The sequence below is a fragment of the Acinonyx jubatus genome, chromosome E2, assembly GCF_027475565.1.
Source record: "Acinonyx jubatus isolate Ajub_Pintada_27869175 chromosome E2, VMU_Ajub_asm_v1.0, whole genome shotgun sequence".
In the NCBI taxonomy this organism is placed as follows: domain Eukaryota; kingdom Metazoa; phylum Chordata; class Mammalia; order Carnivora; family Felidae; genus Acinonyx; species Acinonyx jubatus.
Genome location: NC_069396.1, coordinates 17,560,730 through 17,583,035, shown reverse-complemented (window position 1 = coordinate 17,583,035; position 22,306 = coordinate 17,560,730). Strand labels below are relative to the sequence as shown.

Genomic DNA, 22,306 nt, shown 5'->3' with positions numbered 1-22,306 from the left:
CTGTGTGAGGTTTTATCAGTGGGTGCTGGCTCGTTTCTGAACTGTCCAGTGGAGGCCTGGAAAGGCAAAGGATTTAAAGCAGTTGTTTTCTGGCCTTGATATCAAAAGGATGGGGAGGCGCTCTGGCCCTTCTGGACTGGAGGAAGCAGGAGCCATTGCTGCCCGTGTGGGATCCACATGCTAATGTCACTTTCTTTGCACTGGAAAGTCAGCCCCAGGAGGGCAGGGATTGTTTCCCTGTGTTCATGGCTGCGTCTTCAGTACTAGAACAGTAGGTGTTTGGTGGGTGTGCAGGGCTTGAGTAGCCCTGGAACTGTCCCCCACACTGCCAAATGGCTCGCTACCTTGCTTTGGTATGCAGCCGGAAGCTGGGAGAAGCTTCTCAAATGCCCCTTCTGGAGGCCTTCCCAGATGCCCTTTATTAAATTGTCCCCTCCACCCTGGCCATTGCATAAAGCCTTGGAACCCCCTTACCTGCTTATTTTTCTCTCTCAACATTTTTCATTCATGACATTTGTTAACTGAATTGTTAATGACCTGTTCTCCACCAGAATGTAAGCCCCATGAGGGCAGGAGCCTTACTTTGTCTATTTGCTGTATTTCCCAGTCTTTAGAGTGTATTTCCCAGTCTTTAGATTTCCCAGGCAAAGAGTAAGGGCTCAGTAAATACTTGTTGAACAAAGAATCCTTAAAACAATCCCTCCAAGGAGATAGATGGATATCTCCATTTAGAGAACAGGAAAACTGGTGCTCAAGGGTGGGGGGTGGGGGGGGTCAAAGTAACTTGCCTACAGTGGCACATATGAAGCAAAGTGGGGATTTGAACCTGACTCAGTTTGACCCCCTTCACACAATGTACAACTATAAAACTGTGTGTAATTGGTTTTTACCACTTCCACAGTTGGAGTTGGTTTTAAAAAAAGAAAAAAGTGCCGTTGATGATACTTTTTTATTCTGCTGATTCTGATCAGCATCCTTGGTGTTTGCTCTCCAGAGAACGAACAGGGCATTAGCCTATGAAGAAACACAACTGGGAAGCAAAAATCCACCACTAGAGTGACCCCGTCAGCATGAGTAACCTTAAAGCAGGGGAATCAAGGGTGCTGGGTCACCCCTTTATCCTTGCTGGCTCCCCTTTGGAGAGGAGGGGCCTGGGCTAATTGTTCCTTGATCTGTAACCTCACTGTTTTTTGTCCGTGCAATGATACCCTGCTCTCCACCTCAGTCTGTTTTATGGTTTTTATATTTTTAAGATTTAACTTTTAATCTCTATACCCAACGTGGAGTTTGAACTTACAAGTTTGAGATAACAGTCATACACTCGACTGACTGAACCAGGCAGGCACCCCATTCCTTAATATGTTTTGATGGAAACAGATGTGAAGGAGCCTGCTCCTTAATTCCTACCCAGGCCAGGATCATTGTTGACGTCTGTTTTTAGGGTGTTAGTTAAATGAAGACACAGTCGGCGCTTGGGCGGCTGAGTCAGTTAAGCGTCTGACTTTTGCTCAGGTCATGATCTCTCAGTTTGTGAGTTTGAGCCCCACATTGGGCTCCACACTGGCCATGTGGAGCAGCTTGGAATCCTCTCTGTCTCTTCCTTTATCTCTCTCTCTCAAAATAAATAAATAACTCAAAATTTTATAAAAAATAAGAGGGGCGCTTGGGTGGCTCAGTCGGTTAAGCATCTGACTTCTGCTCAGGTCATGATTTTACAGTTCATGGGTTCGAGCCCCGCATCAGGCTTTGCACTGACAGCAAGGAGTCTGCTTGGGATTCTCTCTGCCTCTCTCTCTGCCCCTTCCCTGTTCATGCTCTCTCTCTCTCAAAAATAGATAAATAAACATTAAAAAAAAAACCCTTCATTAAAAAATTTTTTTCAATGTTTGTTTATTTTTGAGAGACAGAGACAGAATGCAAGCAGGGGAGGGGAGGAGAGAGAGGGAGACACAGAATCCAAAGCAGGCTTCAGGTTCTGAGCTGTCAGCACAGAGCCCAACATGGGACTTGAACCCATGGACTGGGGGATCATGACCTGAGCCAAAGTCAGCAGCGTAACCGACTGAGCCACTCAGGTGCCCCCGCCCCCCCCTAAACCTGCACTTTAAAAATAAATAAATAAAGACAGAGTCCACTTATTTATTACTTAGTTTTACAGTTTGTATGTATGTTTGTATTTTGTTTCAAGTTTTTATTTACATTGTAGTTAGTTAACATATAGTGTAATACTGGTTTTAGGAGTAGAATTTAGTGATTAATCACTTGAACGTAACACCCAGTGCTCACCACAAGTGCCCTTCTTAATCCCCACCCCCCACCCACCTCCCTCCATCCACCCTCACTTCTCTATCATTGACAGTCTCTTGTGGTTTGCCTCCTCTCTCTTTTCTTTCTCCCTTCCCCTATGTTCATCTGTTTCATTTCTTAAATTCCACATGAGTTAAATCGGGTGGTATTTCTTTCTCTGACTTACTTCACTTCGCATAATACACTCTAACTCCATACACATTGTTGCAAATGGCAAGATTTCTTTTGATGGCTGAGTAATATTCCACGGTATGTGTACGCATGTGTGTATATGTGTGTGTGTGTATGTGTGTGTGTGTGCGTGCGCGTGTCTGTGTGTGTGTATGTATATGTACACACACCACATCTGAGACTACTTATAATTTGTTCCGGGCAAGGTCGTGTCGAGAGGCCGGTAGCAAGAACGTGGTAGATTTCATGAAAGTACACTTCCCACCCCTGAGATTCCATGGGAGCTGCCCGTTAGCACGGGAGGTTGGGCGGGTGCAGGCACCCCAGCCAACAGCTCTCACGGAGCATTGCCACTCAGGTTTTATGGGCACAGGCTGTAAGTCATGCTGGTCCACCGGGAGTCCACGCTGTTTATCTTCCCCAGAAAAATGTTTGAGGTGTAAGCTAACCGATGAGAGGAACTTCGACTTATTTTAGCTCTGTAATGGTGTGACCCACAGCAGCACATTCTTGGATCTGAAATTTAAAACTTCCTCTTTCACTTGGCTGTCTGACTGTCCCTATGTTTTTCTGTGGCGCTGGGACTGAATTTCCAAGGCACAGCATTCCTTCAAGGAGAGAGAGGGAGTATATGTGTATAAGGGGAAGATGGAGACAGGGGACACTTTCCTGTTATTACTGTTACTCTACCTGTCCTGTTCTCCTGTGGGAACTTGCTGTTCTCCATTCAGCTAGGAACTAGTTGACGCATAGCTTACTGATACTAAGGTGGTTAAGTCCTGAAGCTGCCTCAGACCACAGGTTCTGCCACTTCTTCTGCTATGTGGCTTAGCCAGGTGTCTCCACTGAGACTTCAGTTTCCTCATTTATTAGCCAGGCTGCTAAATTCCTACCACCCACGGCCAGTGTGTCAAGTAAGGCTATCGGGTTGCTAGTTCTTTTATAGCAAATGGACACATACAGAGATGTCTAGGGGCTAAGAAGATTGTCTTCTTGGTACAACTTGAATCTCAAATAGAGGCCTGATAGTCCTTTCCTTCCCGTTATTTATTTTTTTATTTATTTAATGTTTATTTTATTTTTGAGGGAGAGACAGCCAGACACAGAATCCAAAGTGGGCTCCAGGCTCTGAGCTGTGAGCACAGAGCCTGACCTGGAGCTTGAACCCACAAACCATGAGGTCATGACCTGAACCGAAGTCAGACCCTCAACCGTCAGAGGCAAGCAGGTGCCCCTTCTTCCCATTTTTTAAACGTGCATTTTTTTTCTTGCTGAGCGTGGGTGCTTAGTAAACCCATAATGTTGAGTAATTTTATGGACACCCATCAAAGGAAAGTGTTCCAGTATCACCCAGTGCATCAAAGGAAATGGAACCTAGAAAGAAATTTTATAGGCGGTGGTGTCCGTGGAGAATTACGGCTTTGTGATTGGAGTTAGAAACAGCATGCCTAACCAGCAAAGAGAGGCTCCTACCTAGCAAAGTGGTAATATGTCTCTCTCCCTAGGATTTCTTTCATCCATCAGGTTAAACTTTTTGTCTTGTATCTTCAGTATTTAAGGTAGAAACCACAGTCCTTGGTTTGGAGATATGCAATGGCAACATGACCCCGCCCCGGCAGCTCCAGGGGCCTCAGGAGGCTCTTGATCTTGTGTGTGTGACTTTGTCTTCCTAAGGCTGAGTGCTCAAGTTCAAATGGTCCTTGAAATACATCTAAATGCAGGGTTCTATGATGTTGGCTGTGGGAAATGCGTTCCAATGAGAGAGAAACAATCCATAATGCATTCCTTTGTGTATAGTGTGGGGAAAACACTGCTTTCAAGTAGTTGCCGCTGAGAGATTGGGTTATCCCACTAGTTAGCAAATAACTCAACTATGGTTAGCTGGCTTTGATTGTAGGTCCCTGTCCTTACATCTCAACATCTCCCAGAAATACATGAAGGCTTCTGAGACTGTCTGGTTCCACCCACTCACATTCCAGCTGTGGGGCTGGGTGGGGGTGGAAGAAGAAACGGAATCCTTAAAGCAGGACTGTTGGAGCCACAGTGGCAATTCCAAGCAAAGAATGTTGCTCAGTGCTCAAAGCCCTGCCCTGGACCAGAAGCTTTTCATGAACGTGGGTTTAATTTTTATTTGAACCTCAGTCACTTCTTCCAGGGTCCTCTGATTAAAACTACTACTTGGTGCCACGTGAGTTAGAAAATAGGGCCCTTTTAGGATAAATAGCCCGCAAAAGTCACAATGTGTTAAAAATGCTTTTTAGGGGCGCCTGGGTGGCGCAGTCGGTTGAGCGTCCGACTTCAGCCAGGTCACGATCTCGCGGTCCGTGAGTTCCAGCCCCGCGTCGGGCTCTGGGCTGATGGCTCAGAGCCTGGAGCCTGTTTCCGATTCTGTGTCTCCCTCTCTCTCTGCCCCTCCCCCGTTCATGCTCTGTCTCTCTCTGTCCCCCCCAAAAAATAAATAAACGTTGAAAAAAAAATGCTTTTTAAAAGTCACTTTTCTTTTCGTCATTTTAAAAGGAATTCATTGTAATTTTGATGCACCATATAATATGTACAAAGATATAGAAGGAAAATATGTTTAAAAAACCAGAATCGGGGCTCCTGGGTGGCTCGGTCGGTTGAGCATCCGACTTCGGCTCAGGTCGTGATCTCGCAGTCTGAGTTCGAGCCCCGCGTCCGGCTCTGTGCTGGCAGCTCAGAGCCTGGAGCCTGTGCCTGTTTCAGATTCTGTGTCTCCCTCTCTCTCTGCCCTTCCCCCACTCATGCTGTATCTCTCTCCCTGTCAAAAATGAATAAACATTAAAAAAAAAATCAGAATCGCCCCTTGCCCCCACTTCAACCACACTTCGAATCTGCCCCTCCCACCCAACAATTACCATTAGGCTCCTGGTGGGTAGAATTGCCTACTGTTGGGGGATGTTTAAAGACTTTTTCTTCTTAATATGTATTCTTTTATTATTGCTAGATAAGCATGTCCCCATTTTGCAAATGGAAACAGTGGTGAAGAATGCTCACTTTGGAGCCGACAGCTCAGCCCCTCCAGTCACAAGCATATAATTGAGGACAAAGAAAGCGGAGGTAGTGGTCCCTACCCCAAAGGGTGGCAGAAGGTGAGGAGGAATTACAACACAAAGAGCACAGTGCAAGGGTCTGGCTTGTAGAGAACACCATGAGGCCGAGCGGTTAGGAGCAAGAACTCTCAGACGGCCTGGGTTCCAGTCCCAGCTCTGGGCCTCACGGCCTGCCTCGGTTTGTTCCCCACATGTGAAAAGGAAACACTGGTAGTACCACCCTCAGAGTTCTGGAATGGAGTGAGTTAATATTTGTAAAGTGGTTAGAATGGAGCCTGACACTTACTGTTCTACAAGTGTGTAAAAATATTAAGAGAATAGTAGATAAAAGGTAGTTGAAGCTATTAGTCGAGGCTGTGGTTTTTGGTGGTGGTGGGGATGATGTTATTGCAGTGAAAAAATGTCCACATCTAGAGATGGCCACCTGGGTTCTTGGCTCTTGTCACTGGGATTTTGGTTTCTAGACCAAATGACCAAATGACCAGTTTTAGGAAAGGAGGTCATCCTGACTTAAAGAACACTTACTTAATCCCTTGCTGGCTTTATGTTTATTTTTGTTTAATTTTTTATCGTGGAAACGTTCAAATATACCCTGTCCTCATGGACTGATTCTCTTTTTCTTGTTTGAGTCCCCCATGCTGCCATTAGTGGTCACTGTGGCTCTGAGACATGGCCTGGTCCTTGTCAAGGTTGAAGCAAGGAGACTTCTGAAGCTGGAGATTCCCTCATCTTTCTTGTAATTTCTGGTTTCTCAGCCCAGAGGATCAGATTGCACAGAAAGATAATGGGCCTTAATGAGCACCTGGAAATTCAGGTTGGGGCAGCGCACACTTCTTTGTCACTTCTCAAGGGGTGGGGCTTAGCCACCATTAAGACAAGATGACCCAAGCTGGTTAAGCTCCTTGGCTCAAAGTTATTTGCAGAACCGTTTAAAAATGTTCAGGCTGCCGCCCTTGGCAAGTCCAGTCCTGCTTGTCCCAACTTTCACTGCCCAGATTTGGGCCAGCTGGGGAAAGGAATTAAATCCGTGCATAAACCAGAGCAGCTCTTGTCCTTGTTTCTGTGACAGCCCCCCCCCCCCCCCCCGATCACCCCATTACTTCTGCTGGGATGGGTTCAGGGGAGGTTATTTGAAAAACATCTAGTTTGAGATGGAGATCCTATTTTAGACTTAAAAGGCAGTGTCTGCCCATCCTTCAAGGACTTTGCCTTTGTTCTTCTCATTTTTGGTTCCCCTGTTCATGTAGCACATACTTGGCTTCTAGCAAATACTTCTAGCTTGTCTACCCAAATGCACAGAAAAAATAATCATTATCTACTGCTTGCACTGCTCTTTCACTTGCAAAATGTGATCACATTTGCTGTCTTGGTTAATATTCACAAAAACCCTGAAGAGGTAGGCTCCATCAATGGTGGTATCCTTCATGTCCCAGTAGAGAAAACGGAGGCCCAGGGGGGTAAAGCATATTGTTTAAGGCCAGTCAGCAAGAACATGGTGGAATCTGGGTTTATTATCTGGTCACAGATATTAGATATAGAACCAGCCTATAAGGCGAGGGTAGAGGTGGGACCATGGCTGTGATTTTTTTTTTTTTTTTGTATAAACCTGGAGGACTGGGGGGTGGGGTGGGTGGGTGATTATTTGAAGGACCCTGCTCCCTTCCTGTGAACTATCTTTTGTTTGGCTGGATAGCAACTCCCAGTTACTTGTACAAGGTGGCCCCAGATTTCTGTCATCCCTGGATTCTAGCTAGGGGGCAAAATAAACCAGGGCCTTAACAGTCTCTTCAGGGCAAGGGAACGCGGTCATGAGAAACTCAGGGTAAGGGCCAGTCCCAGCTCTGCTTTCACTAAGGATAGGATGTCAAGCAATTTTCTTAAGCTCTCCAACCCTGGATTTCTTCATCTTCTGAATATCTTCATCTTCAAAATGGAAATGATCATGGTGTTCACCCACCCACACCAGTCAGGTCTTATTTTCTCTGGAAAGGGTGTGGCTGTTGGCTTCAGAAACATTTGCAAGGGTGGCCCCTGGTGGAAGAAAGTGAAAACTGCAGCCCAGGAATTAGGGGTGGCTTTAGGACTTTGTGGCAGAGACGTGATCCTCATGAATGTAGAGGTGTCTAGCCTTGTAAAATAGGCTCAAGAGCAGGAGTTTTTATAAAAGATCTATTTGGAAAAAGTAAAAATTACACTAGAGAAATGAAGGGGGAGTATTTGAAAGGGATGAAAACAGGCCACCTTGAGAAGTTCCCAGAATGAGCTGCTTTATCAGCTGTTCCCTGTGTCTAGCTGGCTCTTGAGACAGGTTTCTGCAAGACTGTCTCCTTCAGGTCTCTGCTCAGCCACCTCCACCTCAAGAGGCTTGCTCTCATCATCCAGTAATAGCTACGCCTTTCTGAATCCCCCTCTCCTGATCACTCTTGTATTACTCTCTTTAATTCCTTTCTGTCTAGCATTTATCACTTCCTGAGATGATTGATTTCTGTATTTGTCCATGTTTTCCACAACAGTTTAAGCTCAGTGAGGAACAGTGCCTTGTCTGTCTTGTCTACAAGTTTGTCCTTAGAGCTCAGCACAGCTTCTGGCATAGAGCTTGGTGGAAACCTGTAGAATGAGCACTTTAGGACATTTTTCACCACCAGCGTCACCATCTTTGGGTATTGGTGGTCTTTAAGTGTTAATACCTTAATAGCTATGAAGTTTTAAGTAGAGTTTAGAAGTCATTGGTCATAACATTCCCCCACCCAAGTAGTCCTTCCCTGTCTTTTGCATTTGTCTTGCTGCCCTGTATGATCAGGTTGAAGACTTTCTGTGCAACTTTCATTATCTCCCCTGACAATGATCAATTTCTCTTCTGCATCAGATTGAAAGCAGGTATTACCTCTCTATGCCTGAGATAATAAAAATAGAATTAGCACTCAACAAGTATTTACAGTTATCAATGTCTTCTGTGGGACACTCATGAGGGTTGAATAAATGATTAACCAAAGTCACATTTGTTTTCAAAAACTTAATTGGACAGACATTAATATAGTGCTTATTATGTGCCAAGCACATAGAGATGTAACTTAAGTCAACCCTAGGGGCACCTGGGTGGCTCAGTCAGTTGGGCATCCAACTTCGGCTCAGGTCGTGATCTTGCGGTCTGTGAGTTCGAGCCCCGCGTCGGGCTCTGTGCTTGGAGCCTGGAGCCTGCTTTGGATTCTGTGTCTCCCTCTCTCTCTGACCCTCCCCCGTTCATGCTCTGTCTCTCTCTGTCTCATAAATAAATAAACAAACAAACAAACAAACGTTAAAAAAACAAACTTAAATCAACCCTAGTAGGTAGTTGCTTTTATTGCCTTCATTCTACAGATGGGTAGACTGAGGCACAGGGAGATTAATTTGCCCAAGGTCACAGAGCTAATAATAAGCAGAGCTGGGACTTGAACCAGGTAGCCTGTTCCAGAGTCCATATTCTTTAGAGAGAGTGAGTGTGAACGAGGGAGAGGGATAGAGATAGAGGGAGGGAGAGTATCAAGCAGGCTCCACGCACAGCTCAGAGCCTGACCCAGAGCTTGATGCCATGACCCTGGGATCACGAGTTGAGTCAAAATTAAGAGTGGGATGCTTAACCAGCTGAGCCACCCAGGGGGCCACCCCCAGAGTCCGTACTCGTTATCATCATGCCATGTCCCTCTCTCATTGTCTGCCACTGGTTTTGAAATGTCAACATTTATGTATTTATTTAAAATGTTTATTTTATTTATTTTGAGAGGGGAGGGAGGGAGAGAGAGAAAGAGAGAGAGAGAGAGAATGAATGAATGAATGAATGAATGAATCCCAAGCAGCCTTCATGCTGTCAGTGCAGAGCCCAACTCAAGGCCCAATCCCACGAACTGTGAGAGGATGACCTGAGCTGAAGTTAAGAGTCAGATGCTTAACCAGATGCTTAACCAAATGAGCCACCCAGGCTCAGTTACCCCACCTGCTACTTAAATGTAGACTCTGCAATGTCTCACTGTACCTTAGTCTCTAACTTTTGGGTTCAGCAAGCATTCTGTCTCAGTAATCTTAGTGGTCTGTTTTTATATTGTCAACAGCCAACTGAAGGAGAGGTCCCTTTTGTTATTGAAAAGAAGTTACTTTCTAGACAGGTCACTGTTTGTAGTTTACAAGTAGATAAGAAAGAAAATCAGGGGCGCCTGGATGGCTCAGTCGGTTGGGCGGCCGACTTCGGCTCAGGTCATGATCTCGCAGTCCGTGAGTTCGAGCCCCGCGTCAGGCTCTGTGTGGACAGCTCGGAGCCTGTGCCTGTTTCAGATTCTGTGTCTCCCTCTCTCTGACCCTCCCCCATTCATGCTCTGTCTCTCTCTGTCTCAAAAATAAAGAAACGTTAAAAAAAAATTTAGAAAAAAAGAAAGAAAATCAGACCACAATGAACAGTCTTCCTGTAATTGTGAAGAACATGATGATAATATTGACTACTTTGGTATCTTTGCTGTTCTGTCTCCAGACGATGGCTTGTTTTGCGTGAGTCAGGCTTTTGGTGGGTGAACCACGTTTGCTTTTTAGAGAAGGAACACTCATGTCTTTAATCTGCCCCATTTCCTAATCGCTGTGACGTGTGCCCTGCAGTGAGTTTTGAAGGATGCACCGGTCAACCAAGGACAGCCTATTTTTCTGATGACACGCGAATCAAAGTGGGCAGCGATGGTGTGGTTAGCGTCAGACGGCCTCTGCAGCTTCATAAACCAGAGATGAGTTTTCTCGTCCACGCCTGGGACTCCAGCCGCAGGAAGCTGTCCACCAAAGTTACGCTGAAGGCAGCAGTGCGCCATCACCACCGCCATCACGTACGTTGGAGCATTTCTTGGAAGTTCACCATTGTTTTAGTCCTCTGGCTAATGCAGGTTCCCTAGCCTTGGCACCATTCACATTTGGGGCTGGATGGTTTTCTGTTCTGATGTTTAGCAGCATCCCTGGATGTAGCCCACCAGATAGATACCAGCAGCATGCCCCTAGCTGTCATAACCAAAAATGTCTCCAGACAGCCAATGCCCCCCGGGTTGGAGAATCACCTCTAGTTGAGAACCATTGGTCTAACTGAACTAATCGTTGGGAATTTTTTTGAGTAGGTGCGGGGAGGGATCAGCCGGAATGATGGCGCAGTGTAAATACCTGTATTTTCTGTGGGAAGTGTAGAATAGTGGGTAAGAGCATGGACACTATCTGGGACTGAATCATAGCCCTGCCACTTACTGCCTGAATAGATATAGGAGAGTTACTTAACCCCTCTGTGCTTGAAATTCCTTATCTGTAAATGCAGATAATAATGAGTGCCTGAATTAATACATGTGAAATGATATAACTGTGCTAGGCATACAGTAAGTACTCAGTAATTGTTAACTGTCTTTTTCTTGGAGGGAGAATGAGCAGGAGATCAATCCTCTGATCATTTTATTTTACTCTTTGTGTTTCTAGTGGGGAGAGTCTTGGGAGGGGAAGAGAAGACTCAATGGGAAACATTTTTTTTAAGTTTTATTTATTTATTTTGAGAGAGAGACAGCGTGAGCAGGGGCAGGGCAGAGAAGGAGAGAGGGAGGGAAAGAGAGAGTGTGTGTGTGTTATTGGGTATGTGAGTAACTAATATGTAGGAATGCAGTACTGGGAAGGATTTCTTATCTCATGTCTGTCTTGTGCATTTTGAAACAAATTTGAAAAGCCAGGAAATAGTGCTTAAATCACATTTGGCAAACAGTGATCAGTGATTATGTGGGGAGTGGGAGATGGAATTGTCCTCTGGAACCTTTACAGTATTATGGTTAATCACTTTAAAGCACTTAAACAATTTGGAAGAAACTTTGCTTCCATCTTCAACTATCTTATTTCCCTGTGTGTGCATAAAGCTATCTTTATCACACATGAAAACTGTTCAATACAAGTCTCAAAGGGCGTTTTTGGTTCCCATCCCAACAGCTTTAGTTAGAACAAATGGAAACTCAATAGATAAAACAACACAATGAGGTTAAAGAATTTGTATTGATCACAAAGTAGTTCTTAGCACCAATTCCTAAAACTTACCTCATCTTGGCTGATAACTCCACTTTGGAGGCCTATACCCCAAGGAAAAACATAAAAGAAAATTGAAACACTTGAATATCCAGTTGTTGAATAAGCTCTGATATTACATCATCAGAGTGTAATGTTCTTTTAAAAACAACAGGTATAATATATATAGGCTTGAAATAACTTGCAAAATAATATCAAACTCTCAAATGTATAGTTGTGTATGCACACTGGTTACTTGAACTCTGGACATGAGAAGGATCAAAAGAGAATGCCATCTTTATTATATGGCAGAGAGGTTCATTGGGTTGTGTTTTGTTATTAAGTTAAAGTCATCGACTGCCCTCAGAATGCTGGAGATGCTGGCTGGGTCAGTGGAACTGTTGGGCCTGTATTATTTCTCCTGAATTACCTGATTTTGTTCTTCATCTCCTTTCCTTTTAGGACACTCTCTCCGAAACCCAGACAGAAGTGCTCACATTTCCCAACTCCCAGCATGGTCTTAGAAGACAGAAGAGAGACTGGGTTATCCCTCCTATCAGCTGCCCAGAAAATGAGAAAGGCCCATTTCCTAAAAATCTGGTTCAGGTAGAGAGCAGGAAGTTCTTTACTTCTCTGGGAGCAATTTGTCAGAGAAGGACTAAGAAGAAAAAGGGATAATGCTGTTTCTTTCTGTTTGGTCTTCAGATCAAATCTAACAGGGACAAAGAAATCAAGGTTTTCTACAGCATCACTGGCCAAGGGGCTGACACACCTCCTGTTGGTGTGTTTATTATTGAAAGAGAAACAGGATGGCTGAAGGTGACGGAGCCTCTGGATAGAGAACAAATTGCCAAGTACATTGTGAGTATCTCTCAGAAGCCTGTTAACAATGGGGTCATATCCTCCCAAAATTTTTTGGTCAACCCATGTTGGATCCCTAGATCAGGTGCTCTGGACATGTGAGGCTTAATTTGATAGCTCTGTACCTGTTAATAAAGGGAGATGACAGGAGAGCTGGGGAAAAATTGGGGGGGGGGGAGGGGAGCATTAATATTTTCTTTGTTAGGAATAAAGAGAGGAGAGTCCTTATGCATGAGTTAAGACCCAAGGTAGCAACTTTTGGGGCCAAAAGTCCCTGACCCAGAGGAAGAGGCCAGTGATGACATTGGGGAGCAAAAGCCATTCTTAGACCTTGGTATCAGAGTAAGCTTGGAGAGCTGAAGGGTAATGCATTGAGGCCAAATGTAGAAAAATCTGGGGAGACACTAGACTGGAGCAGTCAGAGCAAACATTAGCCTGCTGGGAATGAATCAGAGTGTTTTAGGGTTCTACTGTTTTCTCCTAGGCCTGGCTCCCTAGCCCTCCTATGGGAAATGGGAGCTCTGACCTGGTAGCTGTGTTCTCCAGCCCATGAATCTTTACATATCATGACCTCAAACATTGTCATGACACCACTGAAGCAGCAGCACATGTCCGAGAAAAGTTCTCTGCTAGGGTGTCCTTCCTTGGGTCTTGGAGAGTAGTTGGGGGGGGGGGGGGTGGAGGCCAGTCACATGACTCCTTCCCTTTCTTCCCCCTGGTTGGGACCCACGTAACCTTCACTTGGCTGTTTCAGCTGTACTCTCATGCTGTGTCTTCAAATGGGCATGCAGTCGAAGACCCAATGGAGATTGTGATTACGGTGACAGATCAGAATGACAACAAGCCCGAGTTCACCCAGCAGGTCTTTGAAGGTTCTGTCATGGAAAGTGCTCTTCCAGGTATGGCCAATACATAAGGTGCGTAGTTCCCAGAAAGACACTTAGATTCTTTGGACTTAAGAGTGTTGGGCTGGTGTTTGGGGTCAGGCCCTTCATAGCGATAGAACTTCTTTAGAAGCTTGCACCATGTGTATAAAACATCCCTTCTACAGAAATGTGTATTATAAAATAGGAGCATTTTAAGAACCTTCCGTGATTAAGAAACAGATGCATGCCATTCATGACCACATTCTTTTCTGTCCCCTGTAAAGGTAACCGCTGCCCTGACTTTTGTGGTAATCATTCCTTTGCTTTCATTTGTCTATTTCACTGTGTGTATATTTATCTCTATATAAGCTCTTGTTTGTTTTGCATGTTTTCAAACTTTATGTACAGGGAACCACACTCTACATGTATTTCTGTGGCATGCTTCTGTCGTTTAGCTTTATGTACATACGGTTCTTTGTGTTCGTGCCTATAGTAGTCCAAGGCCATTCATTCTCATTGTCATGTAGTACTTCTTTGCATATATCTCCTGATAGAAACATGCAAGACTTTCTCTAGGGTATAAATCCGTAATGGTAGATGGCTCAGTTGTATTGTATGTGCCTGACATACAATACAAGTATTGTACTTGCTGACAAGCTGTTTTCCAAAGGGATTGAACCAGTTTACAGTCCCACCAGCAACATATATATCCTGGAATTTTAGACTTTTCCGCTCTGTTGACTGTGTGGTGGTATCTCCATACAATTTTAAATTGCATTTCTCTGCTTTATTAATGGGCTAAGCATTTTCTGTGTTTGCCGGCCCTTTGGGTTTCTTATGACTTCTTTCTTCGTCTTTTGCTCTTTTTTTTCCCCCTTGGGCTATTTTTTTCCTTTTCCTAGTGATCCCTAAAGAATTTTTTTTGATATGATCAGCACTAGTCCTTTGTCAGTCACAGGTGCTATAAGTATTCTCTTCTACCTTGAAGGCAGTGATCTCAAGTGACCATCCTCTCTGGTGAAGCCGTGACTTACAAGCCACATCGGAAATTTGTGGGATTTTTCCTAGTTTTCACCTCATTCACTCTGTTTGAGAGACATGGCACTGTTTCAGTTTAAGGTTACTTATTCCCCATAGTCCTCCCCTCCAGCCCAATCCAAAGTATCTTGTGGCAAAGCTGAGTCCTTGGAACACTGCTCATTTGGTGGAATGCTGTCGTCAACCCTCCCCCCCGCACTGGTAAGAATTTTGGAAATCAGAAAATGGAGAGCCATGACACAGTACCAACCCTAGGCTTCTCCTGGAACATTCTGGACAGAATTGAGCTGAGCAATCTTGACCAAAATCCAAAGTGCAGCTTAACTGAATCTTCCTCTCCTTTGGCACTTCCAGGAACTTCTGTGATGCAGGTCACGGCCACAGATGCAGATGACGACGAGAATACCTACAATGCCGCCATCGCATACACCATCCTCTCCCAAGAGCCCCCGCTGCCTCAGAGCACAATGTTCACCATCAATAGGGACACAGGAGTCATCAGTGTGGTCACCACCGGGCTGGACCGGGAGGTCAGGGGTCAAGAGGATATAGAGGGGGTTGAGGGCAAATAGACATCAGCTAGATCACGTGGACCGTGCAAAACTCGGCAGAGGCCAGTTGCCATGTAGCATGTTATGGTCTGAGCTTTGCATCTAAACATCTGTCTAGAGGTTTTATACCTAGAAGGCAGGCTAGCATTCAAGCAAATGATAAAGTGTTTTGATGCTCTGGGCTGGGCTGGGCCTGATGTGGTTCTGGGTCCTGACTCCAATGTGTTTGATCTCTGCAGAGTGTCCCCATGTACACTCTGGTGGTTCAGGCTGCTGACCTGCAAGGCGAAGGTTTAAGTACAACCGCAACAGCCGTGATCACGGTCACTGACATCAACGATAACCCTCCCATCTTTGAACCAACCACGGTAATTTTGCAGCCCCTCGGTTTTCAAAGAAAGGTCCTCTGTTGTTTCACAGTGCTCATGGGTGAAGCCTTTGACAGCTTTCCCTAGACTACTGAACTTCAGAAAGCAAGCAGATTGGGGTGGCAGTTGTCCCTGCCATCATTAGCCTGGGCCCTATTGGCACACGTTTGTGAAATTATAAATGGCACCTGAGGTGCCTGGCTGGCACAGTCAGTGGAGAATGTGACTCTTTTATAATTTTTTAAATATTTTTTTGATGCTTTTATTTATTTTTGAGAGAGAGAGAGGGATATGACAGAGCATGGCTGGGTGGGGGGGGGTGGCGGGGGGAGCAGAGAGAGAGGAAGACAAAGAATCCAAAGCAGGCTCCAGGCCCTGAGCTGTCAGCACAGAGCGCCACGTGGGGCTTGAACTTCACTGTGAAATCATGACCTGAGCCGAAGTTGGAAGCTTAACTGACTCAGCCACCCAGGCACCACAGAGCATGTGACTCTTGATCTGAGGGTTGTGAGTTTGATCCCCATGTTGGGTATAGAGATTACTTTAAAAAAGAAAAAAAGGGGGGGCACCTGTTGAATTCATGTTTTCATTTTGGGTATCTTGGTCACAAGTCCTACCAGGTTTTGTTTATTCATTGAACAAATATTTTCTTTCTATTCTTTTCTTTTTTTAATCTTTATTTATTTTTGAGAGAGAGAGAGAGTATGAGTGGGGAGGAACAGAGAGAGAGGGAGACACAGAATCCAAGGCAGATTCCAGGCTCTGAGCTGTCAGCACAGAAGCCCGACATGGGGTTTGAACTCATGAACCACAGTATCATGACCTGAGCCCAAGTCGGATGCTTAACTGACTGAGCCACCCAGGCACCCCAGAACCTTAAATCTTAATACATTAATTAGAAATTAGCTCAGTGGTTAATAACAGAGACTTGTTATGTCCTAAACAAATAAGCGTAAACTTTCTGGTGTCACAAAAAGCCCAGAGCTAGATTATCTGTGGTGTCAATGAAACCTCTTTTGCCTTACTTTGCCACCATCCTTGGTGCATAGCTTCCATCCTCGGTGTCCCCTTATGGCCCCAGATGGCTGCTAGCCCTCCAGCTATGTCTGTGCCTCGTTCAGGAAGGAAGCAAGGCCACGGGGAGCACAAGGCATTGCTGCTAAGTGAAGTCCTCTTATTTCTGTGCAGACCCATACAAGTTCCATTTACCTCTTAGCAACTGTAGTCTTCAAGGATGACTGGAAGTAAAATACATTGTCTGGGCACTTTGCTGCCTCCAACAATACATTTCGCGAAGAAGCGGTGAATGGATATTAGTATTCAATTAGCAGTGTCTGCCACCCTAACCTAGGCATTGTGAGTAACATTTATAGTAAGATTTGACAGGAGGTTGGCCAGCGCGGGACAGGGGACAATGGAAGAGTGCTCCAGGCAGAGGGATCAGCATATGCAACATGCTCTGAATCAGTGAAAAGCTTGATGCATAGCAAGAACTGAAAACCAGTCAGTGTAGTGAACTAAATGAGGTTGGGTCCTGCACGACCTTGTAGACTGAGGTAAGAATGTTAGAATTTATCCTGAGTGCAAGGGGATGTCATCAAAGGTTTTAAGCAGAGGACTCTACTGACCAGACTTTTGTTGTAAGAAAATTATTGGTACCACTGGGAATGATAGGGAGAGGAGAGTAATGGATAAGCCACAGTGTCTTGAATTTGATTAAGACCATAGTCATCAACTGGGTCAGAGTGTGCTGTGAGGGGCTCAAGTAGCCAGGTCCTTAAAAAGCTTCTTCAGGTAGTCATGAAGGATGATGTTCCTTGAGTAGTATTGGCTGCTCCACCAATAAGAAACAGAGGCTCAACTGATGGAGTGGGCATTTCCTCCAAGACTCTTCTCCTTGAATCTTGGGCTCAGAAAGTACTCCTTTAGCCCTCTAGGCCCTGGCTCATCTATTGGGTCTCAGGATGTCCTAAGTGGTCCATTTTCTCCTTTGCTCTGTAGTACCAGGGGCAGGTGCCTGAGAACGAAGCTAATGTCGAAATCACCGTACTCAAAGTGACTGACGCCGATGTCCCAAATACCCCAGCGTGGCAGGCCGTGTACACCATATTGAACAATAAGGATGACCAATTTGTCGTCACCACAGACCCAGTAACCAATGATGGCATTTTGAAAACAGCTAAGGTTTGTATGGTGCCTGGCAAGATGCAGAAACTGACATCTTGGAAACTCCCCTGTCCACTGGTGTCTTCTCAGAAGTAGAAGTAGCACGGCATTGGTGGGGTAAGGGTGGGAGGCTTTCCCAGGATCTGTTGCACCATTTGGGATTTGCAGTGACTATTCCAGCACATGTGAGACTCAGGAAGCTCCTTGAGGTTGAAGAGAAAGAAAATACCATGTGTTTTAAAAGGCTTGCTCCCTTAAACATTTATCTACTCCTCCCCTCCATATCCATTTTGCAAATAAAAGGGAAAATAGTCTACTGGTCTCTGCCATTTTGCTGGATTATTTTAGAAGTGGGACAAATGACTTTTTGAGAAATGTTTTGGAAACCTGAAGACTTAGGAAGTTGGGTGATTTACTTGTTGAGGTTACTCAGAGTTCATGGATCCCTGAATCAGCCCCAAGGCTTTGACTTCCTCTTGAGCAAGTGAGCAGACCATTCTGCATTATTACTTTATGCATTACTTACTACATAATCTTATCTCCCCCTAACCATCCAACGTCAACATTGTCTATGCTACCAACAAAAGAAAGAAGCTAGTAAAATGAGTCCCTACCATACACAAAGTCCTTCATCAAAGTTCCCAGTTTTTTCCTTATGGCATCTCCATGAAGTATTCCTTTTCCTACATATTTAGATGTAGAAACAGATCCAGAAGTTAAGTTGCCTGGATCACACAGCTAGGATATGACCCAGCTGGGCTTTGACCTTGTTGCTGACTGATCTGAACTGCATGTTGACAGTAAACTTAATTGAGGTCATTGAGGTGGACAAGCAGGGTCTTCTGTCCGTCTGCTGTCACATGGATGGCATGTCACATGGGATGTGAACATTCTTACTGGCCTTGAATAATGAATGACTTAATGTGCTAGTGTTTGTTCACTGGGGTTTGCTGTTTGATGTGTCCCGTAGTTTGTTTTTATTCTTCTCCTAGGGTTCTCATCTTTATTATGATTGCATGGTAGTCATTGGGAGCTTTGTAAAACTATGCATGTCTGGGCCCCACCCTCAGAGACTGCTATTTACTGGGTTAGAGTGCAGGCCTCCATTTTCTTCAAAAGTTCTCAAGTTAATTCTTCCTAATTAACTAGATTAGCTAGATTTGAGAACCCCTAGGATATTGCTAACCAAAAGCAATAGTTAAGGACTTAATTTTATTTATTTTTTTAACTAACATAAAATGTATTTTTGAATTCTTTTTTTTTTTTTTTGCTCCTTAGGGCTTGGATTTTGAGACCAAGCGACAATACATTCTGTATGTGGCCGTGGAGAATGTGTCCCCGTTTGAGGTTATTCTCTCCACCTCCACAGCCACAGTCACCGTGGACGTGGAGGATGTGAACGAAGCCCCCATCTTTGTGCCTCTCCAAAAGGAAGTGCACATACCTGAAGACTTTGGTGTGGGTCTGGAAATCACGTCCTACACTGCTGAGGATCCGGACCAGTTTATGGAACAGAGGATAACGTAAGTGTGAGGATTTTTTGACAGACTTGCAACAATTGAGTATGAGTGTATGTGTGTGTATAAAATACTTTGTTCATAGCATTTTACCATCATCGGTCTGTGCAAGTCCCCTCCTCCCCCCCCCGTTTTTTTCTAATTCCATTTTACTCTCATTCTCCACACTTTTTCCGTTCCCTCCATAGCCAGCCATTCCCGATTTACTGTTGCTTCCTGTTTGCAAGTTCATGCAGTGTACTAAGAATGTGGTTTTAATTTACATACATGATGTCGTGTTAGAAGTAGCTCGGTATTTCTTCTCCTTTTAAACTTGAAGTCACCCCATAATCTAAATCACACCCACGGATGTTGAAACCACACCTGCCAACCAACAACAACACCCCACAACCATCTATGATAAAGAATGTTCTTAATTTTTTGAGGGCTGGATTTGACTAGGAAAAAACTATGAGAATACAAATCCAAAGAGGACACATGTGTCTTGTTAGTAATACTGTGATTTCCAAGAAGTAATGGGCCTCTGCCAATGCGCCCACTTCCTCTTCTTGGAGAGGTAGGTTCCTACCTGTTAACATGTACTTTAGGGGAAACTGTCACGACACCTGAAGTATCTTCTTCTAAAGTTTATTTAAGTGATCTCTACCCTCAATCTTGAACTCATGACTCGGAGATCAAGAGTCACATGGTCTTTCAGTTGAGCCAGCCAGGTGCCCCAGGCTCTCAACTATTTAGAGAAAAACATACAAATCCAGAATAGCGTCTTGCATAGTAATTGAGTGTGTTCTTGTTTGGTGGGGTGTTTGTGTTTTAGCATCAGTGCTTTTGACTGGTTCAAGATGAAGTTCAAGCCGAGTTTAAGTGTGATTTCAGCCTCAGTGGTTAGTTTGGGAAGTGCTGATTCTGTCCTAAGTGAAAGGGCTCCTGAATACCTTTGGACCACACATGTGCCCTGTATAGGAGGAGCTATATAAAAGGTGCAGGTAGAGATCTTAAAGGCTGCTAGCACTGAGTCATTAGGTCAAGAGTGATGGGGAATTTTTAAATGAAGGAACCAGGCTGATAACACCCAAACCTTCTGATTGTATTTAACATTTACTTAAAAAAAAAAAAAAAAAAAGTAAGGACAATATAACATAATGTACCACTTGATATGTATGATTCAGTAGCATGCACACAACGTCACTATGGAAATATTTTTTTTTGGAGTAAACTAAAGTTGAGGCAGAACCTAGTTAAGCGTTAGAATCTGATTTTGCAGAAATGCAGAGAATGAAGAAACAAATGCCACAAATCTGGCCAAATGCAGAATGTGGGAACTGTATGACAAATGACACTGGAATAAGTGGCAAAAGGGCAGGGAGGACTGCTTTAGATCAAAAGAATATTAAGAGGCAAATGAACCAATTGTAATATGTAGACTACAACTTGAAGATAGATTCAACACTCCAACTATAAAAGATACCTTGGAGTCAGTTAGAGAAATTTAAGCATGGACGTGGCATTAGATGACAGTAAGTAATTATTACTGTTTTTGTTAGATGTGTTGGTGGCATTATGATTATGTTTTGTTTTATTTTTTTCTAATTTACTTATTTATATGGGGCACCTGGCTGGCTCAGTTGGGTAAGTGGCTGACTTCAGTTCAGGTCATGATCTCATGGTTCATGAGTTAGACTCCTGCATTGGATCTCTCTGCTGTTGGTACAGAACTTGCTTTGGATCCTCTGTCCCCATCCCTTTCTGCCCCTCTCCCACTGGTTCTCTCTCTCTCTCAAAAATAAACATTAAATTAAAAAATTTTTTAAAACCTTATCTATATATGCTAAGATATTTACAGGAAAAATCTTTTGACATTTGAGATTTGCTTTAAAATAATCTTAATTTCAGGGCACCTGGTTGGCTCAGTCAGTAGAACATATGACTTTTCATCTTGGAGGTCACGAGGTCAAGCCCTATGTGAAGTGTACAGATTACTTAAAATCTTAAAATACTTCAAATGTGTTGAATTTGTACATGTATCCAATGTACTGCTCATAACCCAAGGAGTCCTAGGTGGTCCAAACTATTAGGGCTAGTAAGAAGTGTTTTGTTTTGTTTTTTTTTTTTAATTTTTTTTTTAATGTTTATTTATTTTTGAGACAGAGAGAGACAGAGCATGAACGGGGGAGGGTCAGAGAGTGGGAGACACAGACTCTGAAACAGGCTCCAGGCTCTGAGCTGTTAGCACAGAGCCCGACGCGGGGCTCGAACTCACAAACCGCGAGATCATGACCTGAGCCGAAGTCGGACGCCTAACCGACTGAGCCACCCAGGCGCCCCAAGAAGTGTTTTTAATCAAGGTTGAAAACTATAGTGGGAAACCAAAGACCTCTTGTATGGTTTTCGTTGAATGATGAAGCCTTGGACTGTATGGTTTCCAGGCCAGTTGATGCCTTAGCTTGCAGTAGTGTAAGGGTCATTTAAAGCTTCTCTTTGGGCAAGTACGGGGACCAAGTCTGTGTGTAGAGGCCCTTACTCCTGGAACAAAGACCACTTGCTAAGTTCATGGCTTTGTACTCCTAAGGAAGTGGGGATATGCCTGGAGGTATCCAGGGCTCTTTTATCCTTAGCTTTTTTGCTTCTTTTTCTGAGCCTTGCCATGACCCTAGCAGATAGCTGGGCAGTATATCTCTCTTTTTCATGCCTTTGTTTTCTCTGATTGACTGCTTCTGGTACTCCCAAGTAGGTATAGCTTAACAGATCATTCTGGCATTTTGAATAAAACTTTTCTCTCCCTTTGTAAGGCCAGAAGGAACTTGAGCTTCTCTGGCACCTGCCATGAAAGGCCAGTAGTACAGCGCATCCTCCAGTCACTGTGTCAACACGAGTTTCCAAGTGTTCATGGTGGGGGTTTTGAGTGGCATATTGCCACCATTTGAGTACTGTACCCTTTGGGGAGCTGACCTATAAGACTCTGCTTTAAAAATACATAAGGAGGGGCACCTGTGTGGGTCAGTTGGTTGTGTCCGACTCTTGATTTCAGCTCAGGTCACGATGTCACGGTTTGTGGGATCAAGCCCAGAGCCTGCTTGGGATTCTGTCTCTCCCTTTTTCTCTGCTCCTCCCCTGCACATTCTGCTTCTCCCTCTCAAAATAAATAAATAAACTTAAAAAAAAAACAAAACCTTAAAGTTCATAGTACTCCTTGCTTCAGGCAAAAATTACCCAAAGATACTAAATATATTGGGTGAAAGTTAGTTGGTGAACAGGATATTGTCACATTTTCTCCCCTCAGACCATAGACTAATGGTCTTTTTTCCCCTTAGGAAAAAAGTACCTTTAATGGGAAGAAATCAGGTGCCCTATCCCTTATCC

The 22,306-nt window shown here is 44.2% G+C and overlaps 1 protein-coding gene across 1 annotated transcript in view; it reads left to right on the top strand.

Moving 5' to 3' along the window:
* CDH1 (cadherin 1) overlaps positions 1-22,306 on the top strand; it is an 81,749-nt gene that overhangs the window by 47,518 nt on the left and 11,925 nt on the right. Inside the window, exons 3-10 of the mRNA XM_015069392.3 lie at positions 10,170-10,387; positions 12,045-12,188; positions 12,288-12,443; positions 13,198-13,342; positions 14,702-14,877; positions 15,138-15,266; positions 17,268-17,450; positions 18,711-18,955. Coding sequence (XP_014924878.2) covers positions 10,170-10,387; positions 12,045-12,188; positions 12,288-12,443; positions 13,198-13,342; positions 14,702-14,877; positions 15,138-15,266; positions 17,268-17,450; positions 18,711-18,955 — 1,396 coding nt within the window. The remainder of the gene's footprint in view (positions 1-10,169; positions 10,388-12,044; positions 12,189-12,287; positions 12,444-13,197; positions 13,343-14,701; positions 14,878-15,137; positions 15,267-17,267; positions 17,451-18,710; positions 18,956-22,306) is intronic.